Source organism: Schistocerca serialis, chromosome 10 (genome assembly GCF_023864345.2).
Source record: "Schistocerca serialis cubense isolate TAMUIC-IGC-003099 chromosome 10, iqSchSeri2.2, whole genome shotgun sequence".
Taxonomy (NCBI): Eukaryota; Metazoa; Arthropoda; class Insecta; order Orthoptera; family Acrididae; genus Schistocerca; species Schistocerca serialis.
The window spans coordinates 143,115,246-143,142,106 of NC_064647.1; the positions used below are offsets into that span (position 1 = coordinate 143,115,246).

The following is a 26,861-nucleotide window of genomic DNA, read 5'->3' on the forward strand; positions in this document are numbered from 1 at the left end:
TATGCACAGCTCTGGGCATTTTCATCTGAGACATTCCATTAACTCAATAGCATAATGTACTGGCACCATTATTCATCTGTTGGAATGACTTTTTTCTTTACTGAAAATACTAAAAATAAGCTCGTGTAAGGATGAAATGTTAATCAGCATACCACACAGACATGGAAGTACTGGGGTATGCTTGACAGCATTCAGCCAGGGTGTCGGCAGTGTTATTGTCTTCAATCAAAAGGTCGCTTTGATGCAGCTCTCCGTGCTGCTCTATCCTGTGCGAGCCTTTTCATAACTGTTGCAACTTATATCCATTTGAACCTGCTTACTGTAGTCATTTCCTGGTCTACCTCTAAAACTTTTACCAGCCCCCCTTTACCTCCATTCCCAAATTGATGAATCTTTCATACCTCAGCATGTGTCTTACTGACTGATCCCTTCTTTTACTAGAGTAGTGCAATGTATTTCTTTTTTACTCAATTTCATTTGGTATCACCTCATTAGTCTTCTGCTCTTCCCATCTAATCTTTAAAATTCTCCTGCAGCACCACATTTCAAAAACTTGTGTTCTCTAGTCTGCGCTGTTATTGTCCACACTTCACTTCCATACGAGATTACACTCCAGACAAGGGCATTCAGAACAGACTGTGCCTAATATTGGAATTTATGTTCGGTGTTAACAAAGATGTGGACCATGAAAACTAGTGACAAGATCCAGACTGATTCCTCCAAGATGTAGTGTTGAAGGAAGATGCACGTATCATTGGCAGAGAGAACAACCAATGCTTCTATTATAGAAGAACTTTGCATCAAAAGTAGTTTATCCTCTTGTGCCAAAGCTACTTCCAGTTCCTTTGGCACATTTTGGGAAAAGGGGTGGATACTTTAGAAAAGACCATCTTGCAATGCAGAATTGTAGGCAAAAGACCACAAGGAAAGGCAGCGAGCATGTGGTCGGGTTAAGTGAAGAAGATTACGGGTCATTATATTAAGAAGAGCTAAAGATAAGTGTGGGTGGAAATGTCTAGTTGAAGATTCAGTTACTTGATAAATGAATGTAGATGAGATGATGATGATGATGGATGATGATAACGACGACAAGTATCCTCCTCTTCCTCCTCCTCTTCCTTTCCACTGAGTTTCTCCCCAGCGTCTCTCTTGCGGACAGACAGTAGCTTTTTTCAGAGTATCACCTATATTTCTAATTTGCTTGATTAAATTTAGCCAGCGTAAACATGTATAGTCTTGAGCAATATAGTGATCGATTATTGTTAATATACTATAAAGATTAATTTCCTATGTTTTGCTTGTGTTGTGTTGATGTGTACTGTACACATTCCACATCTCTGAAAGTTCTCCCATGATGAGGTCTATGTAACACAATGAATGTGTGTACGCTACAGTTACCCCAAGTTTTATTACCAAGACAGTTGCCAAATGCCTATAATTGATAGTTTGCATTTGGGTTTTGTAATATTTCAGATTGTGAAATCTGCTCTCTTTGGCTTCCCACAGGTCTAACTGCAGTACTCTCGTCAGAAGTGTTAGATATCATGTACACAGATTTCCAGGACAAGTACGAAGAGTATCGCCGATATCTCCGCGATCGCCAGGCAAAGGAACTTAGCTCTAGGCAGAAAGGTAAGCAGACTTTTCTGTGTATAGTAATGGTAACTTCTTATATTTAATATGTAGTTCTATGTGCAACCAGTTTACAAAGGAATTTTCTTACAAAACACTCATGTGACCTGTCCTATAATATTGCTCGATTGGCAAAGTACTGATACCAAAATGACCAAAGTGGAATATTCAATGTATACAAAGAACAACACAATAATTTTCACAGGTTTGTTTGACCCGTGGGAGATGCTGAAAATACTGAACTCACAGGCACTTAAAGATAGACGCAAACTATCCCATGAAAGCCTACTTACAAAACTTCAAAAATCAGTGTTAAATGAAGACTATAGTAATATACTACAACCTCTATATACCACCTCTGTAGGGTTCCCAGAGACTAGTCCAAACTAATTACAGCCTTCAGAGAGGCATGTAAGCTATATTTCTTCGTGCACCTCATATCCAAACGGAATGGGAAGAATTCCTGATAAGTGCTACAGTGAGAAGTACCCTCAGCCATGCACTTAAGTGCTTTTCATGAGCAGTAGATCTAGGTATAAATTTAGAATTTAGATGAAACCCTCATCCATTAGTTTGTTAAAGTTTATATAGACCATAAGATAAAACAGGTCCAACCTGGAAGTTGAATTTCAGTGTTGGATTTTATTACTTGTACTCTGATCTTATCCTTCGAATTGAGTATGTCTCTTTTGGCAATGCTATTTCTATCAGTTTTCTACAACCTTTCCTCCCTTTTGTTCCCATTATGCTTTATATTACTGCTGCAATTAGTTCAAGGAAGGAATATACATGTCCAGATAACTGTGCGTGTTAATGTTGTGCTTCTCGGACGGGGCAGTGCGCTGGCCCCAAATCAAATCCGTCCAGTTGCTTAATGATGAGGGTAAGTGTGCCAGCCAATGTAGATGTCTTTTTCAGGCAGTTTTGCACATTCCACTAGGTGAATAGCGGGCTGGTACCCAAGTCCTGCCTCAGTTAAACAATTCACGCACACACTCTGTCCTGGGGAAAGAGGGGGGGGGGGTGTCTTAATGGGGTGGTGACAGGCCACCCATTAAATTGACCGTGGTAAATCTGTTCATAACTATGCTAAACCTGCATCGATGCGGGATAAAGACATGAGAACAAGAAGAATGCAGTGAAGGAATGGATTACTTCCTTGTATGATAAATTTAGCATTGAGATGGCATTTGAGGTGGAATGAAATGTGAGAAGACACATGCAAATGTTCCTGCTGTAACAAAGAAATGTTATTACCTTTTTAGAAAACCATTACTTATATTTATTTTATGTAATGCATCAATAATACATTTATGGTCAGCGCTTTCATGGGCAGTGACGACTTTATATTTTCACTTTCATAGGTAGCTGGCCATCTTCGTTTACACACAACAGTGTTGACAGCATCACATGTTTGTATATTTTTGGTATTTGTTACACTATGTGATCAAAAGTATCGGAACACCCCCCCCCCAAAACATACGTTTTTCATATTAGGTGCCTTGTGCTGCCACCTACTGTCAGGTACTCCATATCAACGACCTCAGTAGTCATTAGACATTGTGAGAGAGCAGAACTGGGAGCTCTGTGGAACTCACGGACTTCGAACGTGGTCAGGTGATTGAGTGTCATTTGTCTCATACGTCTGTACACTAGATTTCCACACTCAGAAACATCCCTAGGTCCACTGTTTCCGATGTGATAGTAGAGTGGAAATGAGAAGGGACACATACATCGCAAAAGCGTACAGGCGGACCTCGTCTGTGGACTGACAAAGACCACCGACAGTTGAAGAGGGTCGTAATGTGTAATAGGCAGACATCTATCCAGACCATCGCACAGTAATTCCAAACTGCATCTGGATCCACTGCAAGTACTATGACAGTAGGGTGGGAGGTGAGAAAACATGGATTTCATGATCGAGCGCCTGCTCATAAGCTACAAATCACACCAGTAAATGCTAAACGATGCCTTGCTTCGTGTAAGAAGCTTAAACATTGGACGACTGAACAGTGGAAAAATGTTGTGTGGAGTGATGAATCATAGTACACATTGTGGCGATCTGATGGCAGGGTGTGGGTATGGCGAATGCCGGTGAACGTCATCTGGGGGGGGGTGAGTAGTGCCAACAGTAAAATTCAGAGGCAGTGGTGTTATGGTGTGGTTGTGTCTTTCATGGGGGTGGCTTACTTGTTGTTTTGCATGGCACTATACCAGCACAGGCCTACATTGATGTTTTAAGCACCTTCTTGCTTTCCACTGTTGAAGAGCATTTTGGGGATGGCGATTGCATCTTTCAACATGGTCGAGCACCTGTTCATAATGCACGGCCTGTGGCGGAGTGGTTACATCACAATAAAATCCCTGTAATGGACTGGCCTGCACAGAGTCCTGACCTGAATCTGCGAAGAATGTGCTGCCATTCCCCAAGGAGCCTTCCAGCACCTGATGGAACGTATACCTCCAAGAGTGGAAGCTGTCACAAAGGCTGAGAGTGGGCCAGCACCATATTGAATTCCAGCATTACCAATGGAGGGCGCCATGAACTTGAAAATCATTTTGAGCCAGGTGTCCGGATACTTTTGATCACATAGTGTACATGACCTCTTCATTTTAAAACTCCTGAAGAAGCAGCCTTTTATGAAACACATTTTAAGCACCTACGTGGCTAGTGCTTACTACAGTCTGTTGATACAGATGATGAAAAAAATTATAAATTTTGAAAAAATATCTTTTGTTTTCCACTGATTAAAGTAACCTAATAATAAAATTTTGAATGCTTGCATGTTCGTCAATCAATGCCAAGAAAGTGATCAAGAGACTCCGATAGGAAATGTCGCAGGAAGAAACTTAACTATATTCTGTCTATATTGTTGTTAAAGTAAGAAAAGTTCAGAATTGTGTATCAAGGTAGGAGGAACTGAGAGCAATCTTGAGTTAAATCTTCTGTGGTTTCCCTGAACCATTTGATCCAGCTCCCAAGATGATACCTTGAACAAGACAGTGGTCAAGTTTCCTTGTCCAGTGAAGGTGTTGCTCTGTCCTTAATAACACTGATACTGACTGACTTCAAAAATCTGCCTCCTCTTTTTTCGGCTGTCTGAACGTCTTAGTCAGAGTTCCTTTAATGTGTTTCCAAAGGTCGTCTGTTAAATATGTGAAAATAGTAGAACATTTTTTATGAATGTGTGTCTTCTGTTGCAGCAATGTCCTCTCTTGTAGGTACCGGGAATCGGCAGCAGGACACCAAGGAGAAAGCTATCCAGTCTGCAGCCGAATGGAATGCCACATTCAATCGTGGTCGCCGCGACCAGCGCCGTTGCTGCTTTGATCTGCAGACGTTCACCATCCACTACCCGCATAATCGTGCAGTGAAAATGGTTCCGAAGGATGTTCCCAAAATTGGATATTACCCAGTCGCGCTCATTCCTGGACAGTATACTGATTATTATAAGAGGTCTGTGTACAGTTTCCCCATTGTACTCCTTTCCTTTCAGAAACATCCTTGAATCATTAATATCCTGACAATTCCCATAATCAGGGAATTGTCAATTATATATCATACAGTTATAAGGAGACACGAATAGATACCATCATTTTAATGCGAAGTCATTGCTCCGTGGGCTGCTTTATTCATATAGAGAACAAATAATTATGTTGGTTGCAAAAAACGAACTCGTTTTCAGGCACATCTTAGTGACTAAAATCTCGATGCCAGCTTAATTGGGTTAATAAAGAATTATTATGCCAAAGCAATATTAGTCGCCTTCCTGCCTTCAGTGGCGCAACAGTTTGCAATGGACCTTGTTGTCTAATAGATGAAGATTGTGAAACATGAATCTGTTGTGTTGGTGATGGTGGATATGAGGTCCAGTAGTAATCTTGGCTTGATAAATTTTAAATAAATGCTCAGGAGCACTGTCAAAATTTTAGTCATTATCAAGTTCCTGAAATTGGTGTAATCCCTAGAGCATTGAGTGTATAGAAGATGTTAACTGTCTTTCTTTTGAAATATTAACCCTCTTAATACTTCTTTAATCTGTCTGGAATCTATAATTCAATAACGCAATGTCAGTGCTACAAGGGACATAACCCAGTGTGTCTGATTTCTGTTTTTAAATTGATAATTAATGTTTGAGTAGCACTGTGTAATTATGTTCAGAGGCAGTTTATGCCACAACTGATATTACCTGTGGTCCTGCCGCTGATGGGATAGAATAAGTACACACAAAATTCAAGCTTTCGCAACAAACTGTTGCCTCATCAGGAAAGAGGGAAGGAGAGGGAAAGACGAAAGGAAGTGGGTTTTAAGGGAGAGGGTAAGGAGTCATTCCAATCCCGTGAGCGGAAAGACTTACCTTAGGGGGAAAAAAGGACGGGTATACCTTCGCGCGCGCACACACACATATATCCATCCACACATATGCAAACACAAGCAGACATATTTAAAGACAAAGAGTTTGGGCATATATATATATATATATATATATGAGAGAGAGAGAGAGAGAGAGAGAGATGTGACTTACCAAACGAAAGCGCTGGCACGTCGATAGACACACACAAATGTGTGTGTGTATGTATGTGTTTGTTTGTGTGTCTGGCGACCTGCCAGCACTTTCATTTGGTAAGTCACATCATCTTTGTTTTTAGGTATATTTTTCCTACGTGGAATGTTTCCCTCTATTATATATATATATATATATATATATATATATATATATATATATATATATAATGGAAGGAAACATTCCACGTGGGAAAAATTATATATAAAAACAAAGATGAGGTGACTTACCGAACAAAAGCGCTGGCAGGTCGATAGACACACAAACAAACACAAACATACACACAAAATTCAAGCTTTCGCAACAAACTGTTGCCTCATCAGGAAAGAGGGAAGGAGAGGGGAAGACGAAAGGAAGTGGGTTTTAAGGGAGAGGGTAAGGAGTCATTCCAATCCCGGGAGCGGAAAGACTTACCTTAGGGGGAAAAAAAGGACAGGTATACACTCGCACACATGCACATATCCATCCACACATACAGACACAAGCTTCCTTTCGTCTTCCCCTCTCCTTCCCTCTTTCCTGATGAGGCAACAGTTTGTTGCGAAAGCTTGAATTTTGTGTGTATGTTTGTGTTTGTTTGTGTGTCTATCGACCTGCCAGCGCTTTTGTTCGGTAAGTCACCTCATCTTTGTTTTTTTATATATAATTTTTTATATATAATTTTTCCCACGTGGAATGTTTCCTTCCATTATATATATATATAGACACACACACACACACACACACACACAAATCTTGATAAGATTTCAAAGTGGTGCAAAGATTGGCAACTTGCTTCAAATGTTCAGAAATGTAAAATTTGCACTTCGCAAAACAAAACAAAACAAAAATGTAGTATCCTATGACAATGATATCAGTGAGTCACAGTTGGAAATGGCTAACGCATACAAATACATGGGTGTAACACTTTATGAAAGTAAATGTTCATAGAGTCTCAGTTGTGCGTAAAGCCGGCAGTAGACTTCAGTGAACTGGTAGGCTCTTAAGTTTCAATAACCATCTTTAAATGATGATTCTATAAATATACTACAACCTCCTGCATGAGTGTGGCATAAGGATGGAACAGGATATTGTGTAGATTTTTTGGGGGGATGGTACGCCTTTCCAGCTGTTCTTGAGTATTATAAGACGACAAAGTGTATAAGATGATATGGTGCAGAAAATCTGGCAGGTCTGGGTCTGTGAAGACCTTGGTGAGACCTCGAGCAGAATTCTCGTCACTGCAGATGCACTGTCCCCCAGTGGCCAAACTATAAGGTAGTGATTTTTTTGGCCTGAAAGGGATGTCAGCCGGCAAAATACAGGTTCTGTTGATGGTTAGTGGGATTGTTGTGAATGAAACCATCCGAGAGGTGAAAATCAACGTTCAGAAATATCTGAGGAGGACAAGGTGAAACCAATGGGGGAGAAGGTGTTTCTGCTATGGAGCAGTGAGTATTTGGTGTCTTGGCCCTGGGTCCAAACCATGAAGTTATTATCAGTGAACCTGAACCAGACAAGGGTTTGGAATTTTAGGTGTCAAGTAAAGTTTCCTCTGGATGGTTCATAGACAGATTGGCATACAAGAGTGCCATGAGGGTGCCCATGGCGGTGCTGCAGATTTGTCTGTTCATCTTTCACTCAAAGGAGAAGTAACTAATATGTGTTCTTATGGGGGAGAACTATTTTGAACACAACTCCTTGATGGGAACTGTTTATAGCAAGCTGAATCAGCTTTAAACTTGTTTGGTGTTGGGTCTAACAAAAAAATTTGATTTTCAGTATTTTGCATAATTATTGACTGAATTTAAAAATTTAAAACTCTGTCATAATCTGCTTATTGAGAGGTGTCATTTTATGTTAAAAGTTTAACACAGTGAGACAAGTTTTACAGTTTGAAACTGTCTGTGTCTAGAGGCAGTGTAACTGAATGGCATGCAAATACTCAGGCAATATTCAACAGCATTTGAGACTGAGAGCACTTAGCACCTGCTGACAAACCTTTACAGAACTTTATCTCACTGACTTCCTCCATAAATTGATGAATGGAAAAAGTTTATTGGCTACTACATTTTCGCTGTACATCTATTAAAACTCCAGCATCAGTAAATGCATTTTAATTTATTACTTCTTTTGTACTATCTCTATTCCTAACACATTTTGCGAGATATGACACCATAAACATCAAGAAATATGTCTGCTTGTGTCTGTATATGTGTGGATGGATATGTGTGTGTGTGTGTGTGGGTGCGCGCGCGCGAGTGTATACCCGTCCTTTTTTCCCCCTAAGGTAAGTCTTTCCGCTCCCGGGATTGGAATGACTCCTTACCCTCTCCCTTAAAACCCACATCCTTTCGTCTTTTCCCTCCTTCCCTCTTTCCTGATGAGGCAACAGTTTGTTGCGAAAGCTTGAATTTTGTGTGTATGTTTGTGTTCGTTTGTGTGTCTGTCAACCTGCCAGCACTTTCATTTGGTAAGTCACATCATCTTTGTTTTTAGATATATTTTTCCTACGTGGAATGTTTCCCTCTATTATAACCATAAACATCAAGATGCATAAAAACTGCCTTTTGCCTAAAATGGAGTGCAAATTACAGAGACTATATTCATCCTGTGTTTCATAGTAAAAGGACTTAGTGACTTCCAACAATTGGTAAACATAATTTCAAACCTTTTCTAAACTTTTTCAAATTTACGTCCTTCGCATCAGTTGTTTATACATTTACTCATTTGTGAAGTAATGAAACAATCGAAACTTTTTAATGTGGATGTTCAAGTCTTCAAAGACTCAGCAGTTTACTGTTTAAGAAATAGGACAAAAAGGAGATGCAGAAAATAACAGGGAAAGGAAAATGGTGGTCAGGTTCCAGGACAAACAGAGATGAAAAGGTAAAAGCAGCAAATAAAGTTGAGAAGACAGATTTTGTATGAGAAATGAGAGTAGGGAATCTGGTGGAGGGTAAGTTCCCTTCTCCAGAGTTCAGAGAACCTAGTATGAGGTGGGAGGATTAGTTTTGCCCATAACGGGCACTCAGATCCCACGAGTCAATGCTGTAGAGCATGTTCAGAAACTGGGAGCTGTGCGTCCCAAAGGTGGCCTGTTCTTCTACGTCCTTTATGTGCTCATCCACTTTATTGGCAGTCGTACATATATAAAAATGCTGTGTTGTGGACAAAAGTTAGTTGATAATGTATGTGCTTTTGCACATTACTTTCCTTCAATTTGTAGGATTTATCAGTGGTGGAGCTAGAGTAGTCAGCGGCGGGTGGGTGCACAAGGCATGTTTTTATGGCTGATATAATTGCAGGAACATTGGGGTTGAGCGGATGGTCTGGAAATACCCTACAGCTTGACTAGGATGTTAGGAAACTCACAGAAGGCAACAGTGGGCCATGTGGAGGACACTGCCATACGCAGGATCTCAATTTCTTTTTTTACCAGTAAACGCCTGATTCTTTAAGAAACCAAACTGTCATGTTTAAAACAGCTTGAAACGTCGGATTGCTTTAAAAATAAGTTAATGTATTAAATATTTGACATTAAGAATACAAGTGGGGAAAGGTTTAAAATTATGCTTAAAGTTCATGGGGAGTCGCTAAGTGCTCTCATCATCAACAACTACATGTATATAGTCTGAGTTAATTGCACTCTGTTTTAAGCATAAATTAGTTTTTCGCACATCTGAATATTTATGGTACCATATCTCCTGAACTAGGGGTTGTACAATGATACAATTTTGCATGTGTATTCTGTGATATATGCAGATACTGTCTACAAAGTGTGTTGCAATTGAATTTAGTAGTAAAGAAGTAACAAATTAAAATGTCATGCCAGATGTTGGAGTTTTGCTATGCACCATTTTAAGCAGAAGCTAGGGTCTATACAAGGGCGATGTACTTGAGGACAATATTATGGAAATGAAAGAGGATGTTGATGAAGTTGAAATGGGAGATACAATACTGTGTGAAGAGTTTGACAGTGCACTGAAAGACCTGAGTCGAAACAAGGCCCTGGGAGTAGACAACAATCCATTAGAACTACTGACGGGCTTGGGAGAGCCAGTCCTGACAAAACTCTACCATCTGGTGAGCAAGATGTATGAGACAGGCGAAATACCCTCAGACTTCAAGAAGAATATAATAATTCCGATCCCAAAGAAAGCAGGTGTTGACAGATGTGAAAATTACTGAACTATCGGTTTAATAAGTCACAGCAGCAAAATACTAACGCAAATTCTTTACAGACGAATGGAAAAACTGGTAGAAGCGGACCTCGGGGAAGATCAGTTTGGATTCCGTAGAAATGTTGGAACACGTGAGGCAATACTGATCTTACGACTTATCTTAGAAAAAAGATTAAGGAAAGGCAAACCTACGTATCTAGCATTTGCAGACTTATAGAAAGCTTTTGACAGTGTTGACTGGAATACTCTCTTTCAAATTCTGAGGGTGGCAGGAGTAAAATACAGGGAGCGAAAGGCTATTTACAATTTGTACAGAAACCAGATGGCAGTTATAAGAGTCAAGGGGCATGAAAGGGAAGCAGTGGTTGGGAAGGGAGTGAGACAGGGTTGTAGCCTCTCCCTAATGTTATTCAATCTGTATATTGAGCAAGCAGTAAAGAAAACAAAAGAAAAATTTGGAGTAGTTATGAAAATCCACGGAGAAGAAATAAAAACATTGAGGTTCGCCAATGACATTGTAATTCTGTCAGAGACAGCAAAGGACTTGGAAGAGCAGTTGAACGGAATGGACAGGGTCTTAAAAGGAGGATATAAGATGAACATCAACAAAAGCAATATGAGAATAATGGAATGTAGTCGAATTAAGTTGAGGGATGCTGAGGGAATTAGATTAGGAAATGAGACTTTTAAGGTAGTAAATGAGTTTTGCTATTTGGGGAGCAAAATAACTGATGATGGTCGAAGTAGAGAAGATATAAAATGTAGATTGGCAATGGCAAGGAAAGCGTTTCTGAAGAAGAGAAATTTGTTAACATCGAGTATAGATTTAAGTGTCAGGAAGTCGTTTCTGATAGTATTCGTATGGAAGTGAAACATGGACAATAAATAGCTTGGACAAGAAGAGAATAGAAGCTTTCAAAATGTGGTGCTACAGAAGAATGCTGAAGATTAGATGGGTAGATCACATAACTAATGAGGAGGTATTGAATAGAATTGGGGAGAAGAGCAGTTTGTGGCATAACTTGACAAGAAGAAGGGACTGGTTGGTAGGACATGTTCTGAGGCATCGAGAGATCACAAATTTAGCATTGGAGGGCAGCGTGGAGTGTAAAAATCGTAGAGGGAGACCAAGAGATGAATACACTAAGCAGATTCGTCGCAGGTTCGAATCCTCCCTCGGGCATGGATGTGTGTGATGTCTTTAGGTTAGTTAAGTTTAAGTAGTTCTAAGTTCTAGGGGACTGATGACCTCAGCAGTTAAGTCCCATAGTGCTCAGAGCCATTTGAACTAAGCAGATTCAGAAGAATGTAGGTTGCAGTAAGTACTGGGAGATGAAGCAGCTTGCACAGGTTAGGTTAGCATGGAGAGCTGCATCAAACCAGTCTCAGGACTGAAGACGACGACAACAACAACAAGTTTTTCATGCATCTAGATGTCTATGATGACATATCTCCTGAACTGTGTGTTGTTCAATGATACAATTTTTCAGGTTCATTCAGTGGTATTTCTGGATACTGTGTGCGAACTGTGCTACGAATAGAGTTGACAGTAAAGGAGTAATAAATTAAGACATCACATGTGATTTTGGAGTTTTATTGCATGAACTTTTCTCTCTTTTGTCATGTTGTCGGGGATCTTGGCGAGAAAAAGTTTTATGGAGGTTTGAGGTTACGTGTAAAGTTAATTGGAAGTAACTAAGTGCTCACGTTCTGAAATCTCGTGCGAATAAAGTCCAGGTATTCGTTTGCTGTCAGTCACACTGCCTTGGGACAAACACCTAGTTTGTAACTGTAATACTTATCTTACTGTGTAATACTGTCAGGATTATGCCCCTTAATGAGTAGGTTATAACAAAATTTTAAATTTGGTCAGTGATTATGAGAAATGTTGAAAATCAAATTTTTTTTGCCTCTGGAAGTCGTTAAATAGCAGCCAGCAACTGGTATTGCTTTCTGGGATAGTCATAATATAGATGCTAAAATGTGACTGGCACACTGTATGTGTTGCTTGTATTGAAAAAAGTGTAACTGCAAATGCATGTTGGCAGTATTTAATTGTGAATGCTCGTTTTTCAATTTGCAGCTATACACCTGCGGAGCTCCGCTACTTCCCTCTCAACACGGTGCTGTACGGTCCGCTGAAGCCCAACGAACGACACCAGGAGCCTCTGCCAGGCTCTGGCGGTGGCGGCTCAGATGGGAGCCAGTCCGACTCCGACGATTCCAGCTCCTCTTCAGATTCGAGGTCAGTACAGGCTCTGACTTCATATTGCAAGCTGCTGCCACCTCTGGCAACCCAGTCTCCATTGTTCACGGTCATTTCAGTCTCCTCCATTAAGACCTCTCGCCACCATTGCTTCATTGACATTGTCTTTCCAGCGTCTCACAGGTCTACCGCTCTTGCTTCTTTGATGTGGAATCCATTGCCATGCATGTTTCGGCCGTCTTGTCTCTCGCATATGCTGTAAGTGACCATACCAGAGTAGGTGCTTCCTTTCTATGTACTCCAGGATTGCTCTTTCAACATTCATAACCTCTCTGACCCTATCATTTCTAATACGATCATGCCTGGAATATCCACAACTCCGTACTCAGAAATCCATCTCGATAGGCAGCAGGCTGTCTTTCTGCCTCTGAGTTAATTCCCGCAACTCTGCACCACATGTTGTGATAATTTCAATAATTGTGTGGTAGATTGTATGTTTTGTTCTGCATATTATGTTTTTGCTCCAGAGAATACCATTTAGTTGTTCTATGGCTCACTTGCCCTGGCCAATTTTATTGTTTATATCATCCATATTTCTACCATTTGACGACAGTGTCACTCCCAGGTACTGAAAATTATGACACCCTTTAATAGTATCAGCACGGAGTTGTAAGTCGTTAACAGCATTTTCTCCCACTTTCAGATATTGTGTTTTAGATACATTTATGACAAGACCCTATTTTTCATATCTTCTTTTAATTTGCAGAGCATGTAATTTGCATCTTTCTCATCTCCAGCTACTAACAATTAGTCGTCAGTAAAAATTAAGGTGAACAAGATCTCATCGTCTATGGGGATACCCATTCCTCCTCATTTCCTTTTCCAGGATTTTAGTGCCACCTCTAGGTAAATCTTAAAGAATGTAGGGGCGAGTGCACATTCCTGGTGTGTTCCCTTTGTCACCTAAAACTCTTGAGACAGTTGATTTCTCAATTTTACCATTGCCATACAACCTTGGCAGAGGAGACTGACGGCTTTCACATAGCTCAGTGACATGCCATTATCAATTAGACTTGTTCATAGCTTGTTCTGTGGAACTGTGTCATAAGGTTTCTGGAGACCTACAAAGACAAGGTGGGTCGTAAGGCCTCTTGCTGTCCTTTTCTCCATTAGGTTTTTGAGGGTAAATATTCCCATCAATACAGGAGTGACCAATCTGAATCCATTTTGGTCTTCAGATTCGGTAATTTCTTCTTCTTCTATCCTCTTTTTAGGATACTGCCATAGATTCTCGCCACGGATGGCATCACACTAATACCACGATAGTTTGCACAATTTCTCCTGTTGCCTTTCTTAAATATTGATGTAATTGTTGCCTTTTTCCACTCCTTTGCGGCTTCGTCACCTCGAAGGCTTTTGTCAAAAATCACTGCCAATACCTCAAGAGTTCTGACGGTGCTGCTTTTGACCAGTTCTATATAAATTAATCCTGGACCTGGTGAATTTCTATTTTTCATGGCATTAATTTCATTTTGGACTTTCTTCGAGGCTGTCAGTGTAATATTATTACTGATTTCAAATGTCTGGTGGGTTCTCGGTGAATGCTGCTCTGTTCTCAGTTAGTAGTCCGTGGTAGTGTTGTACCCGTTCCTGCATGCTTTATACATCAGTCAGAAAATATTCCAGGTTGACTCTGCTTCGTTAATCAGGTTGATGACGTGTCTTTACAGCATGGAAAATGAGGAATTCTCTCGCAAATTTAATCAAGGAAATCTTGACAATTCTGAGAGGTTCTAGGTGGAGTTGAACTGTTCGTTGATGGAAAGAAATGTCCTGAACCATTTTGTTAAACTCTCTCTCTCTCTCTCTCTCTCTCTCTCTCTCTCTCTCTCTCTCTATCAGTTTGACAAAAATAAAACAATGGAAACTACAGGTTGGAATATCAACACTATTAGGAAAAGGATAGATTGCTACTGACCCTAAAGATGACCAATTGAGTGCAGACAAACAAAACAAAAAAACCATTACACATATAGCTTTCAGCCAAATTCTTCTTTGGCAAACAACACACACATATTCGCACAGGTCAGTGCGCGCACACACACACACATACACACACGACCATGGTAGTCTTTTGGTTGTGCCAGTCTGCAGCTCAAAGGGTCATCTTTATGGTGAGTAGCAATCTATTCTTTTCCTAATGTTGTTGACAAAAGTTTGAAGCATGTTTCTACATGGATTTCTCATATACGTAAGGCTATTGCACAGTGAATGGCACAGCACGGCACAGAATGGTGACAGATGAAGGCATCGAAGGAATTTTCAGGCACAGCTGTAGTTTACATCTTAACAAAACCATTGATTGAAAATCCTAGCTAAACTTGGAATAATCACTACTAAACTATGTATGCAACTGTGAAAACCAGTACATGAACCTTGCCATCAAATACAACAGCGCTCAGTCCATGGAAATTTGAAATTTCAACCAGTAAAAATCTGGAAATATAGGGAAACTGTTTCGATTAATCAAAGTCTCCACCACAGTAGTAGTGTTATTGAATTGCTGCTGCCTTAAGCGTTACATGCAAACCTGCTTCAAGTCATCTTTTCAGACCTATTATTATGGTTATTAGTTGTATTATTGTAATCATCATCACTATTCAATTTGAAATGCAAAATCTTTTTACCAGGTATTGAAACAGTAACAACATGACTAGACATGAGATCTTTTTGAAGTAGTTTAACCTTGAGTGAAACAGGGATAAGAGAAAAGAAGTTCCAGTGTTGAAGAGAAGGAAAAGGCGCTCCAAATCCTGGCGTTTAGGATACCTGACAAGCAGAATGTGTTTCTGTAGTTTCTTTAACTTCTCTTCTTCATATGTACTGCTTACCCTCTCTTCCCTGTTTCTTGCCTTTCCTCTTCTGCTGGTGTAACATTTTATATAAAAATATTTCAGTAGCAAAACACAATATGATTTATGTTTATGTCAGCCCACGATTAATTGCAATGTAAGCTGGTATTCATAACACGAGACAAAAATAATCTTCAAAAACGATTTTAATTTATTTATATTTGCCTTGTTGCTTCAGTATAAATCACATGTGCATTAGGTAGAAGTGTCAAATTCCAAAAGAAAAATATATTTCATGAAATAGAAAATTTGTTGTTAAAATGTGTCTCCAGTGAAAATTCAGTTAAGTTGTTGTGGTCTTCAGTCCAAAGACTGGTTTGATGCAGCTCTCCATGCTACTCTGTCCTGTGCAAGCCTCTTCGTTACCGAGTAACTTCTGCAACCTACATCCTTCTGAATCTGCTTAGTGTATACATCTCTTGGTCTCCCTCTAAGATGTTTACCCTCCACGCTTCCCTCCAATACTAATTTGGTGATCCCTTGATGTTTCGAACGTGTCCTACCAACCGATCCCTTCTTCTAGTCTGCTTGTGCCACAAATTCCTCTTCTCCCCAGTTCTGTTCAGTACCTCCTCATTAGTTATGTCATCTACCCATCTAATCTTCTGCACCACTAGATTTCAAAATTTTCTATTCTCTTCTTCTCTAAAATGTTTATTGTCCATGTTTAACATCCATTCATGGCCACACTCCATACAAATACTTTCAGAAAAGACTTCCTGACACTTAAATCTATACCCGATATTAACAAATTTCACTTCTTCAGAAATGCTTACATTGCCATTGCCAGTCTACATTTTATATCCTCTCTACTTTGACCATTCTTGGTTCTTTTGCTGCCCAAATAGCAAAATTCATCAACTACTTTAAGCCTCTCATTTCCTAATCTAATTCCCTCAGCATAGCCTAATTTGACTAAATTCCATTATCCTCGTTTTGCTTTTGTTGATGTTCATCTTATATCCTCCTTTCAAGACCCTGTCCATTCCGTTCAGCTGCTCTTCCAGGTCCTTTGCTGTCTCTGACAGAATTACAATGTCATCGGTGAACCTCTTGGTTTTTATTTCTTCTCTATGGATTTTAATTCCTATTCCGAATTTTTCTTTTGTTTCCTTTACTGCTTGCTCAATATACAGATTGAATAACATTGGGGATAGGCTACAAAACTGGCTCACTCCCTTCCCAACCACTGCTTCCCTTTCATGTCCCTCGGCTCTTATAACTGCCTTCTGGTTTCTGTGTAAATTATAAATAGCTTTTCATTCTCTGTATTTTACCCCTGCCACCTTCAGAATTTGAAAGAGAGTATTCTAGTTAACGTTGTCAAAAGCTTACTATAAGTCTGCAAATGCTAGAAATGCAGGTTTGCCTTTCCTTAACCTAGCTTCTAAGATAAGTCGTAAGGTCAGTATCGCCTCGTGTGTTCCTACATTTCTACAGAATCCAAATTGATCTTTCCTGAGGTCGGTTCTACCAGATTTTCCATTCACCTGTAAAGAATTCGTGTCAATATTGTGCAACTGTGACTTATTAAACTGATAGTTCGGTAATTTTCGATTGAGAAAATTAGTAAATTATGAGACAGAATTGCTTCAGGCAGTGAAATGTGTCCTAGTGCTGACTGACCCAGAAAAGTAAAAGGAGACACTTTTCAGCTTTTGAACTATTAGTTCTTTCCTCAGCAAGGAGAGAAGAGTTAAATTGAAACGACATACCATTTAGACCCCAGTACGGGAGGAGTGACAAAAGTCTGGCCAGCAATTCTCATAATTTATTGAAATGTGTGTCATTCACAGTTCTGGAGCTGTTGCAGTTTTGAATATTGTGGAGTTGAGTATATCCTGATAAACCTTGACTTATTCACTGTTAGTTTTAGATATCTACCTGTAGTATTATTTTCAACAAACATAAAAAGTCTGTTGTCAGCTGCACAGGAAAACTTTTACTTGGTTCACTTTACCGATTTCGACAGATTAAACTGTCATCTTCAGAGGCGAAATAGGCCCAAATCATTGATAAGCCATCGTAAAAAAAAAGGCCCTTTTTATGTTGGCTTACCAATGATTTAGGCCTATTTCACTTCTGAAGATGACAGCTTAAACAAATGAAACCAGATAAAGGTTTTCTTGTGCAACTGACAGCTGACTTCTTATCTTTGTTGAAATATTTGAACATGCTGAACTACACCTATGAACAACATCATAAATTATTATTTTGTGATCCATATCTAATTACATCTTCAGTCGCATGTAAATGCTGTTGGAAATGTGTTGATTATCTTTGCTGCTATTGTAAACATTCTAAGTATTGATTATTTTAAGGAGCGATGATTTTCAGCTTTTATAGCAAAACACTTTTTTTAACAAAGCACTAAAGACCCAAATATTCCTACCTTAAATGGGAACTTTGCTTGAGAACATGAAAAGGTTGACCCAGTGATATAAACGCTATTTTATTATTAGTGTTATTATTATTATTATTATTATTAACAACTTGATTGGCCACATTGGGCCACTTTAGTCATTCCATGTTCACTTTCTCTTTGAAGATTGGACTACTTGCTTCTTGCGCTCAGCCCACTTTTTCATTCATTGCTAAGTGCTGTTTTATCACAGAATTACCAGTACACCGTGCCAAAAATTTAAATGCAGTAAATATATAATTATTACACTTTTCGCTGAACACATACTCTTTGTCTTCTTTTTTATTTTGTTTAAACTTGGAAATAGGAAATAGATTATATGGAGACTAGTTTTGGAATTAAAAAGGAAGAAATATTATGTGGCAAATTTGTATGTTAAAACGCAGCAGATAATTAAAAAAAAGCTTGTAGCTCTTGTTGCAAAATTAATTTAATGATTACAAACATTTTTGACAGATGGATGTGACGCGACTTCCACATCATCCATTGGTTACAGGCCCCCTATACCATGCTCTGCCTCCACCTCTTTCACTGTAGGGCTTCATCTTTTAGCCACCTTTTATACCCAGATGTGTTAGCTTTCTCAGTCACTCTGCCAACAGAGTAATGGTACATGAAATATGTGTTTCTCAAGGTTTTCCCTCCCTCATAACAGCTTCGGGAATGGTATTTTCAGACATCCTTTTTACACGATCAGCATATTATATCTACCTGCTTTTTACAATATTCATAATCTGATATCTTTTCATTATATTGTAAGTTTCTTTCTTCGTCCTTTGCCGTCATTCGTCTCCATCTTTATAACAAGTTTGAAGATTCTCCTCATCACCTTTGTTTCAAAGATATCAAGTTCCTTCTAGCCATCTCCCTATGTACACTACTGGCCATTAAAATTGCTACACCATGAAGATGACGTGCTACAGATGCGAAATTTAACTGATAGGAAGAAGATGCTGTGATGTGCAAATCATTAGCTTTTCAGAGCATTCACACAAGGTTGGCGCCGGTGGCGACACCTACAACGTGCTGACGTAAGGAAAGTTTCCAAACGATTTCTCATACACAAACAGCAGTTGTCCGGCGTTGCCTGGTGAAACGTTGTTGTGATGCCTCATGTAAGGAGGAGAAATGCATACCATCACATTTCCGACTTCAATAAAGGTCAGATTGTAGCCTATCGCGATTGTGGTTAATTGTATCGTGACATTGCTGCTCACGTTGGTCGAGATCCAATGACTGTTAGCAGAATATGGAATCGGTGGGTTCAGGAGGGTAATACGGAACACCGTGCTGGATCCCAATGGCCTCATATCAGTAGCAGTAGAGATGACAGACATCTTATCCACATGGCTGTAACGGATCATGCAGGCACGTCTCGATCCCTGAGTCAACAGATGGAGACGTTTGCAAGATGACCACCATCTGCACAAACAGTTCGACGACGTTTCCAGCAGCATAGACTATCAGCTCGGAGACCATGGAGTGGTTACCCTTGATGCTGCATCACAGACAGGAGCGCCTGCGATGGTGTACTCAACTATGAACTTGGGTGCACGAATGGCAAAACATCAATTTTTCGGATGAATCTAGGTTCTGAGTACAGCATCAGGATGGTTGCATCCAAGTTTGCCGACATAGCGGTGAACGCACATTGGAAGTGTGTATTCGTCATCGCCATACTGGCGTATCAACCGGTGTGATGGTATGGGGTGCCATTGGTTACTCGTCTCAGTCACCTGTTGTTCGCATTGACGGCACTTTGAACAGTGGATGTTACATTTCAGATGTGTTACGACCCGTGGCTCTACCCTTCATTCGATCTCTGCGAAACCCTACATTTCAGCAGGATAATGCACGACTGCATGTTGCTGGTCCTGTACGGGGCTTTCTGGATACAGAAAATGTTCGACTGCTGTCCTGGCCAGCACAGTCTCCAGATGTCTCACCGATTGAAAATGTCTGGTCAATGGTGGCCGAGCAACTGGCTCGTCACAATATGCCAGTCACTGCTCTTGATGAACTGTGGTATCGTGTTGAAGCTGCATGGGCAGCTGCACATGTACACGCCATCCAAGCTCTGTTTGACTCAATGCCCAGGCGTATCAAGGCCGCTATTACGGCTAGAGGTGGTTGTTGTGGGTACTGATTTCTCAGGATCTATGCACCCAAATTGCGTGAAAATGTAATCACATGTCAGTTCTAGTATAATATATTTGTCCAATGAATACCCGTTTATCATCTGCATTTCTTCTTGGTGTAGAAATTTTAATGGCCAGTAGTGTATTCAAGATATATATAATTAGACAAATGTATTCTAGATAACAGTGCTTTATACCTCGGGCTTTTAACAAACTGAAAAAAAAAAAAAAAAGTCTCTCTTGCTTGTGTTTTCTCCTTTAAATTGAGCCCAATGCATTGTGTGTGTGAATTTGTCCACATATGTGAATCTTAGCCTGCAGTTGGTCGGATTTTACCATTCTTCATTCTTGACATTAACATGTATTCGATCTTATCTTTGTAGACCTGCAGGTCTGCTTTTACGGCATGTACCTTGCTTTTCAGTTTGTATTTTAACTTTGCTTGTCACTGTGATATCATCTGCTTGTGATGTCTGTGTGATTGTGTACTGTTGTTTATCTGCATGCCTAATGATCCCATGTTACACTAGATTAAACAAAAGTAGATATTTTGCATGCAAATATACATATATACTCTGCAAGCCACCTTATGATGTGTGGCAGTGGTTGTGTCTGATACCACTATATGAAATCCTTCCTCTGCTCTAGTTTAGAATGGAGTATGGGAGAAATGTCTGTTGCTAAACATTTGAGCTCTTATTTTTCTTACCATGGTTATTTTGTGAGATGTAATTTGTATGTTTCCTGTCTATTCTTGGGATGTATGCTTTCAGTATTCCAACAATAACCCTGTCTGTGATGCACAACACTTCTCTTTTAGTGCTTGTCTTTCAAATTCACTGAGTATGTATGTAATGCTTTTGCACTGAGTCTCATGAAATTCACTGAGTATGTATGTATCAGCGATACAGATGGCCGTACCGTAGGTGCAACCACAGCGGAGGGGTATCTGTTGAGAGGCCAGACAAACATGTGGTTCCTGAAGAGGGGCAGCAGCCTTTTCAGTAGTTGCAGGGGCAACAGTCTGGATGATTGACTGATCTGGCCTTGTAACATTAACCAAAACGGCCTTGCTGTGCTGGTACTGCGAACGGCTGAAAGCAAGGGGAAACTACAGCCGTAATTTTTCCCGAGGACATACAGCTTTACTGTATGATTAAATGATGATGGCGTCCTCTTGGGTAAAATATCCCGGAGGTAAAATAGTCCCCCATTCGGATCTGCGGGCGGGGACTACTCAAGAGGACGTCGTTATCAGGAGAAAGAAAACTGGCATTCTACAGATCGGAGCGTGGAATGTCAGATCCCTTAATCGGGCAGGTAGGTTAGAAAATTTAAAAAGGGAAATGGATAGGTTGAAGTTAGATATAGTGGGAATTAGTGAAGTTCGGTGGCAGGAGGAACAAGACTTTTGGTCAGGTGATTACAGGGTTATAAATACAAAATCAAATAGAGGTAATGCAGGAGTAGGTTTAATAATGAATAAAAAAATAGGAGTGCGGGTTAGCTACTACAAACAGCATAGTGAACATATTATTGTGGCCAAGATAGACACAAAGCCCATGCCTACTACAGTAGTACAAGTTTATATGCCAACTAGCTCTGCAGATGATGAAGAAATTGATGAAATGTATGATGAGATAAAAGAAATTATTCAGGTAGTGAAGGGAGAAGAAAATTTAATAGTCATGGGTGACTGGAATTCGTCAGTAGGAAAAGGGAGAGAAGGAAACATAGTAGGTGAATATGGATTGGGGGTAAGAAATGAAAGAGGAAGCCGCCTGGTAGAATTTTGCACAGAGCATAACATAATCATAGCTAACACTTGGTTCAAGAATCATAAAAGAAGGTTGTATACCTGGAAGAATCCTGGAGATACTAAAAGGTATCAGATAGATTATATAATGGTAAGACAGAGATTTATGAACCAGGTTTTAAATTGTAAGACATTTCCAGGGGCATATATGGATTCTGACCACAATCTATTGGTTATGACCTGTAGATTGAAACTGAAGAAACTGCAAAAAGGTGGGAATTTAAGGAGATGGGACCTGTATAAACTGAAAGAATGAGAGGTTGTAGAGAGTTTCAGGGAGAGCATAAGGGAACAATTGACAGGAATGGGGGAAAGAAATACAGTAGAAGAAGAATGGGTAGCTCTGAGGGATGAAGTAGTGAAAGCAGCAGCCGATCAAGTAGGTAAAAAGACGAGGGCTAATAGAAATCCTTGGGTAACAGAAGAAATATTGAATTTAATTGATGAAAGGAGAAAATATAAAAATGCAGTAAATGAAGCAGGCAAAAAGGAATACAAACGTCTCAAAAATGAGATCGACAGGAAGTGCAAAATGGCCAAGCAGGGATGCTAAGCAGAGGACAAATGCAAGGATGTAGAGGCTTGTCTCACTAGGGGTAAGATAGATACTGCCTACAGGAAAATTAAAGAGACCTTTGGAGAGAAGAGAACCACTTGTATGAATATCAAGAGCTCAGATGGCAACCCAGTTCTAAGCAAAGATGGGAAGGCAGAAAGGTGGAAGGAGTATATAGAGGGTTTATACAAGGGCGATGTACTTGAGGACAATATTATGGAAATGGAAGAGGATGTAGATGAAGATGAAATGGGAGATACGATACTGCGTGAAGAGTTTGACAGAGCACTGAAAGACCTGAGTCGAAACAAGGCCCCAGGAGTAGACAACATTCCATTAGAACTACTGACGGCCTTGGGAGAGCCAGTCCTGACAAAACTCTACCATCTGGTGAGCAAGATGTATGAGACAGGTGAAATACCCTCAGACTTCAAGAAGAATATAATAATTCCAATCCCAAAGACAGCAGGTGTCGACAGATGTGAAAATTACCGAACTATCAGTTTAATAAGTCACAGCTGCAAAATACTAACGCGAATTCTTTACAGACGAATGGAAAAACTGATAGAAGCGGACCTCGGGGAAGATCAGTTTGGATTCCGTAGAAATGTTGGAACAAGTGAGGCAATACTAAACTTACGACTTATCTTAGAAGAAAGATTAAGGAAAGGCAAACCTACGTTTCTAGCATTTGTAGACTTAGAGAAAGCTTTTGACAACGTTAACTGGAATACTCTCTTTCAAATTCTGAAGGTGGCAGGGTTAAAATACAGGGAGCGAAAGGCTATTTACAATTTGTACAGAAACCAGATGGCAGTTATAAGAGTCGAGGGGCAACAAAGGGAAGCAGTGGTTGGGAAAGGAGTGAGGCAGGGTTGTAGCCTCTTCCCGATGTTATTCAATCTGTATATTGAGCAAGCAGTGAAGGAAACAAAAGAAAAATTTGGAGTAGGTATTAACATTCATGGAGAAGAAATAAAAACTTTGAGGTTCGCCGATGACATTGTAATTCTGTCAGAGACAGCAAAGGACTTGGAAGAGCAGTTGAATGGAATGGACAGTGTCTTGAAAGGAGGATATAAGATGAACATCAACAAACGCAAAACGAGGATAATGGAATGTAGTCAAATTAAATCAGGTGATGCTGAGGGGATTAGATTAGGAAATGAGACACTTAAAGTAGTAAAGGAGTTTTGCTATTTGGGGAGCAAAATAACTGATGATGGTTGAAGTAGACAGGATATAAAATGTAGACTGGCAATGGCAAGGAAAGCATTTCTGAAGAAGAGAAATTTGTTAACATAGAGTATAGATTTAAGTGCCAGGAAGTCGTTTCCGAAAGTATTTGTATGGAGTGTAGCCATGTATGGAAGTGAAACATGGACGATAACTAGTATGGAAAAGAAGAGAATAGAAGCTTTCGAAATGTGGTGCTACAGAAGAATGCTGAAGATAAGGTGGGTAGATCACGTAACTAATGAGGAGGTATTGAATAGGATTGGGGAGAAGAGAAGTTTGTGGCACAACTTGACTAGAAGAAGGGATTGGTTGGTAGGACATGTTTTGAGGCATCAAGGGATCACAAATTTAGCATTGGAGGGCAGCGTGGAGGGTAAAAATCGCAGAGGGAGACCAAGAGATGAATACACTAAGCAGATTCAGAAGGATGTAGGTTGCAGTAGGTACTGGGAGATGAAGAAGCTTGCACAGGATAGAGTAGCATGGAGAGCTGCATCAAACCTGTCTCAGGACTGAAGACCACAACAACATGTATGTAATGCTTTTGCACTGAGTCTCATGACGAGTTGTGCCACTATTTGTTATGCCCCTCCTCCCCCCCCCCCTCCCTCTCTCTCTCTCTCTCTCTCTCTCTCTCTCTCTCTCTCTCTCTCTCCCTCCCCCCCCCCTTCCCCCTCCCCCTCCCCCTCCCCCTCCCAAGACTTAGGTTATTAAATAGGATCCGTTGGTTGTTGTGTACCATTTCAATACAGATATGTTGTTATAAATGTCAAGAAAATACATTTCTACATCAGCCGACTGCAAGTTATCTGATGGCATGTGGCGGAGGTATTTCTGATGTCACTATCCCTCCACCCTCTTCCCTCACCCCTCCCTGTTCCATTCACAAATTGTGCACGAGAAGAATGACACTTGGTAAAGATCTGTATTAGCTCTAATTTCTCAGATTTCTTTGTCATGGTCATTTTTTGCGAGCTGTATGTGGGATGAAGTAACATGTTGTTTTGCCCTTCCCAGAAAGTGCTTTCTCAAAATTTCAATAGTAAATCTCTCTGTGGTGCACAGTGCTTCTGTTGGAACATTGGAGCATCAGCAACTGAAGTTCGTTGAGAATCTCCATAATGCTCTTGCGCTGACTAAACGATCCTGTTATGAAATGTGCCATTCTTTGTTGGATCTTCTCCCTCTCTTCTGTCAGTCCTCCCTGGTAATGGTTGCAGATAGATGAACACTACTGAAGAACAGATTGAACAAGTCTCCTTGTAAGCCTCTTCTTTAATGAATGAATTACATTTCCTTGAGATTCTTCCTGTGAAACTAAGTCTAGCATCTGCTTTACCCGCTATTTGCTTTACTTGGTCATTCCATTTACGGTCACTCCAGATAGATACTCGTAGATATTTTACAGCGGTTAGTGATTCCAGAAATTTGTCATTAGTAGTGTAGTTGTACAGTAGTATATTTCTTTCCCTACATTTATTTGTATTTAGTGTCAACTGCCAGTCCCTGCACCATTTGTCAACCCCTTGCAGGTACTTCTGCAAATTGTTACTGTTTTCTAGCACTGCTAACTTTTTGTAGACAACCGCACCGTCTGCGAAAAGCCTCAAAGGGCATCCATTGCCTTCTGATAGGTCATACATATACCTTGTAAACAGCAACTATGGCAATAGAATGAAATTCTTTTCTCTTACTGGTAATTGATTGGTAAGTGAATTCTCTTACTGTTCCGTTTAGTATAGGAACTTTGTAAAAGTGTTTAATAGAATTTTCATTTATTCTTGATTCACTGTGTTACATGGGCCCCCTCACACATTTGTTTTCCTTTAGTAGCAGCTCTTCGAGTGACGGGAGCCAGGATTCGGACGACAGTGGATCTGAAGCCGGTGATGTGGTAGACCGAACGGACGATAAGAAGCCTGCGGTGTCGGACGATAATGCAGGCGGCGGCACGCCTACAGTCAACGGGACAGTCATCAAGGTCGAAGACGCGGCAGAGCTGAGGGACGCGACTGCCCGGTGCAAAGTGTGTGGCGGCGACCGCAACCGCAATATCAAGACGGGCCGGCCGGAGCCTCTGGTCCACTGTGCGAGCTGCACACAGAGCGGTAGGTCGCTTGTCGTGCGTCTCACCAGGTGACAGTCACTCGACTCCCGAGTGGGCCCCGTTGCCACCGGGGGTACACAGCAGACATCGTAGACGGACAGACTGGAGGCTAGTTTGGCATTTGCAGAAGGCAGGACATTGCAGATGACTGCTTCTTCAATCATTTTACACTACTTATTTTATAGGTCACCACACACTCCCGATATTAGCCTAGCTAGCTAGTTTCATTGAAATGGACAGCAGAATTCCAGACAGTGAATCTCTCCATTTAGGGATGAAAGAAAAAGATTTTCAGTATACAAGTTTATGCGTAATACGTGAAAAAAACTATCCAGTATTCACTACCAGATGACACAGCGGTGTCCTGTTCATTTCAACAGTAGGCTGCCGTTGTCTGTAAGAGCACTATAAGACTGAAGCAAATGTGTTGACAATCTTACATGCAATGGTGATGCCGCTAGAAATGTGAGGAATTTGCTTTATTTTTTTGTATGTTGTTTTATTTTCATGTGTTTATGATTTAGTTTATCTAAAATTAGACACACATTCAGTAGTATACATTGTAATTGACAGGGGGGAAAGGAAAAATAGATTGGTATCTGGTGAAAGTGGTGTCATTGTGTATTAAAGGGCTATATTTTTTTTTAGAGCTGTTCAGGAAAGACTGTATTGGAGCCCACTCTTACGCCATTCCACAATCTTCTTCCCATCTTGTACTTTACCAGTGATCTTTGCAAGCTGATAGATGGTTTCTTTTCCCTTACGTATTTACATTTGTCTTTTGACTAATATCTCCAATTTATTTATTCATAACTGACATTTTGGTACAACCAGAAGTAATGCTTTGTTTTGTTTATTACAATTTCTTTATAGAAGACATTGTTTGGTTTGCTCTAATTTGTATTGTTTTTTAATTACATCATGGAAGGAACTAGGATGTGCAACTTTTTGCTTGTGAAGGTTCAAATGATCATTTGCTTTCTTGCCTCGGCATCTTTTGAATGAGGTTCGCAGACTTAGCTACAGTGGTGCAATTTTACTGAATACGATACTTTTTTAAAGTAGTACATTGAATGAGATGTGATACGTGCATTTAGTGAACTTT

General features: G+C 40.2%; 1 protein-coding gene across 3 annotated transcripts in view; it reads left to right on the plus strand.

Annotated features, from left to right (window-relative positions):
• The window catches only part of LOC126425277 (microtubule-associated protein futsch), a 233,482-nt gene that overhangs the window by 65,130 nt on the left and 141,491 nt on the right, over positions 1–26,861 (plus strand). The window contains exons 9-12 of one of the 3 annotated variants that reach the window (XM_050088249.1): positions 1,507–1,632; positions 4,837–5,089; positions 12,444–12,605; positions 25,480–25,757. In XM_050088249.1, the coding sequence (XP_049944206.1) occupies positions 1,507–1,632; positions 4,837–5,089; positions 12,444–12,605; positions 25,480–25,757 (819 nt within the window). The remainder of the gene's footprint in view (positions 1–1,506; positions 1,633–4,836; positions 5,090–12,443; positions 12,606–25,479; positions 25,758–26,861) is intronic. The other 2 variants (XM_050088250.1, XM_050088251.1) reach the window with 2 other exon arrangements.